This window comes from Myotis brandtii, unplaced genomic scaffold, assembly GCF_000412655.1.
Source record: "Myotis brandtii unplaced genomic scaffold, ASM41265v1 scaffold122, whole genome shotgun sequence".
Classification (NCBI taxonomy): Eukaryota; Metazoa; Chordata; class Mammalia; order Chiroptera; family Vespertilionidae; genus Myotis; species Myotis brandtii.
In genome coordinates, this window is record NW_005354255.1 from 2,188,975 (window position 1) to 2,191,870 (window position 2,896).

General features: G+C 46.3%; 1 protein-coding gene across 1 annotated transcript in view; it reads left to right on the top strand.

Moving 5' to 3' along the window:
• AP3D1 (adaptor-related protein complex 3, delta 1 subunit) overlaps positions 1–2,896 on the top strand; it is a 36,255-nt gene that overhangs the window by 28,151 nt on the left and 5,208 nt on the right. The window contains exons 30-31 of the mRNA XM_005858867.2: positions 153–274; positions 358–437. Coding sequence (XP_005858929.1) covers positions 153–274; positions 358–437 — 202 coding nt within the window. The remainder of the gene's footprint in view (positions 1–152; positions 275–357; positions 438–2,896) is intronic.

The following is a 2,896-nucleotide window of genomic DNA, read 5'->3' on the forward strand; positions in this document are numbered from 1 at the left end:
GTTTAGCCCATGATATCTTGTAAGACCCTTGGAGACCTCCCAAGTCGTTGGCACACAGGAGGGGTCCCACCTCCACAGCTGGGGGCTTTGTCTGCCTTGATGCTGGGGACCCTGCCTGTTGTCAGCCTCCCCGTCCTGTGTCTTTTCCACAGTGACGCCTTTGCCAAGTTGCTGGAGTCTGGGGACCTGAGCATGAGCTCAATCAAGGTTGATGGCATTAATATGTCCTTCCAGAACCTTTTGACAAAGATCTGCTTTCTTCACCATTTTTCTGGTAAGGGATTTGATGGGACTGGTAGGCGGGAGTCTTTGCTCCCCTCGGGGCCACATTGGCCTCACCCACTTGCTCTGTTGCAGTTGTGGAACGAGTGGACTCCTGCGCCTCCCTGTACAGCCGATCCATCCAGGGTCACCACGTCTGCCTCCTAGTGAAAAAGGTGAGCCTACACGAAGGCAGCCTCTCACTCCTGCCACCATGCCCTCACCATGTCTCCTCCCTCTAGTCCCTGCACACTCTCCTATGGAACACATGGCTGAGTTCAGTCTGTGACTGCTCTGCTGAGGTCCATGGAGCCCATGTTCATGAGGACAGTTGGCCCTTGGTTTTCTGCTGGGTTTGGGCATCAGCGCACCCATGGCCTCATCACAGGAGGTGGGGGCTATTCTCCCCTCCTGCGTTTCCTGGGAGAGGTTGTGTATAATTTATGTACTTCTTCCTTACACGTTTTGCAGAATCCACCAGGGAAACCATCCAGGCTTGGAGGTTTCTTTTTTTTATATATATATTTTATTGATTTTTTACAGAGAGGAAGGGATAGGGATAGAGAGTTAGAAACATCGATCAGCTGCTTCCTGCACACCCCCTACTGGGGATGTGCCCGCAACCAAGGTACATGTCCTTGACTGGAATCGAACCCTGGACCCTTCAGTCCGCAGGCCGACGTTCTATCCACTGAGCCAAACCAGTTAGGGCTTGGAGGTTTCTTTTTTGGGAGGTTTTTACCTACACGTTCATTTTATTTACTAGTCATAGGATCCTCAATTTCTCTATTTCCCCTCAGGTGAGTGTTGGTAGTTTGTGGTTTTCAAGGAATTAGTTTGTTTCACCTAAGTTACCGAATTAATTGATGTGGGCAGAGTCGTTTGTGGTCCTCTTGTTCTTAGAATGCCCGAGTGGTCAGTAGTAATTACTTTCCTTCAATTCTGATGTTAGTGGTTTGTGTCTTCTCTCGTTTTTCTTGTGTTGTGTTTTTTAAATTTTCTTTATTGTTGAAATTATTACAGATGTCTCCTTTGGGTTTTTGTTTTTGTTTTTTTTCCCATTGACCCCCTTTACCCCGCACTCGCCCCTCCCAAGCCTTCATCACACTATTGTTTGTGTTCTCATTTTCTTGGTTATCCTAGAGTTTATCAATTGTATTTATTTATTTTAGTTTTTAGTCAGCTTTTAATGAAAATATAATAAAATAACAGTTTCTCATCACTGTACATTAAGACTGCACACTTCTGAATGGAGAGATCAGTCATCGGTGAATTGCTTTTCTATGACACTTGAGGACTGCGTACTTGCAGCTTTGACCTGAATTTATCTAACACTCTCAATTTTATTGATCTTTTCAAAGATCAATATAAAAACTTCGGGTGGAATATGGGTACGTCACCACCCTGTCTGTCCCTTGACCCTCCCTCTGTGAGCAGTTGTGTATTGCACTTGGAGACATCAAAGATGCCATCACATCACATTATACTTTGTTTTTGATCCTTGACAGATTTCAGAGAACTCAGGAGCAGTGTGTCTGTTGTGCTTGTCCATGTGTTGACCATTTCTATTGTTCTTTCATTCCTAATGTCCATGTCTTCTTCTGGCTCAGTCCCTTCTGTCTGAAGAACTTTGTTTTAGCAATTCTTTTTTTTTTTTTAAATATTTTTTTATTGATTTCAGAGAAGAAGGGAGATGGAGAGATAGAAACATCAATGATGAGAAAGAATCATTGATCAGCTGTCACCCACTGGGGATTGAGCCCGCCACCCAGGCATGTTTCCTGACTGGGAATCAAACCGTGACCTCCTGGTTCATAGGTCAGCGATCAACCACTGAGCCACACCAGCTGGGTTGTTTTGGCAATTCTTTTAGGACCAGGTCTGTTGGCTATAGATTCTCTCAGTTGTTCTTCAGCTGGTTATTCTTTACTAGAGGCCTGGTGCACGAAATTCGTGCACTGTGTGTGTGTGTGTGTGTGTGTGTGTGTGTGTATGTGTGTGTGTGTGTTGGGGGGAGCGGGTGGAAGTCCCTCAGCCCGACCTGCGCCTTCTCGCAGTCTGGGAGCCCTCAGGGATAGGCCCCCCCACACCAAAGGGTTACAGGTTCAATTTCCAGTCAAGGGCACATACCTGGGTTGCAGGTTCAATCCCCAGCCACAGTCAGGGCATATGCAAGAGGCAACCAATTGATGTGTCTCTCTCACAATGATGTTTCTCTCCTCCCTCCCTCCCTCCCTCCCTCCCACTCACTCTAAAAAATATATATATCAGTCAATGGAAAAAATAATATCCTTAGGTGAGGATTAACAACAATAAAAAATCAACCAATGGCCCTGGCTGGCGTGGCTCAGTTGGTTGGGCTTCATCCCATGCACAAAATGGTTGCTGGTTCAATGCCTGGTCAGGGCACATACCTGGGTTGTGGGCTTGGTCCCCATTAGGGGGCATGCAGTTGGCAGCTGATTGATGTTCTGCTCTCACATGTTTCTCTCTCGCTCTCCCTCTCTCTCTAAAAAAATCAATTTTTTAAATCAACTAATGTGCCCTAGCTGGTTTGTCTCAGTGAATAGAGTATCAGCCTGTGAACTGAAGGGTCCTGGGTTCGATTCCGGTCAAGGGCACATGCCCGGGTTGT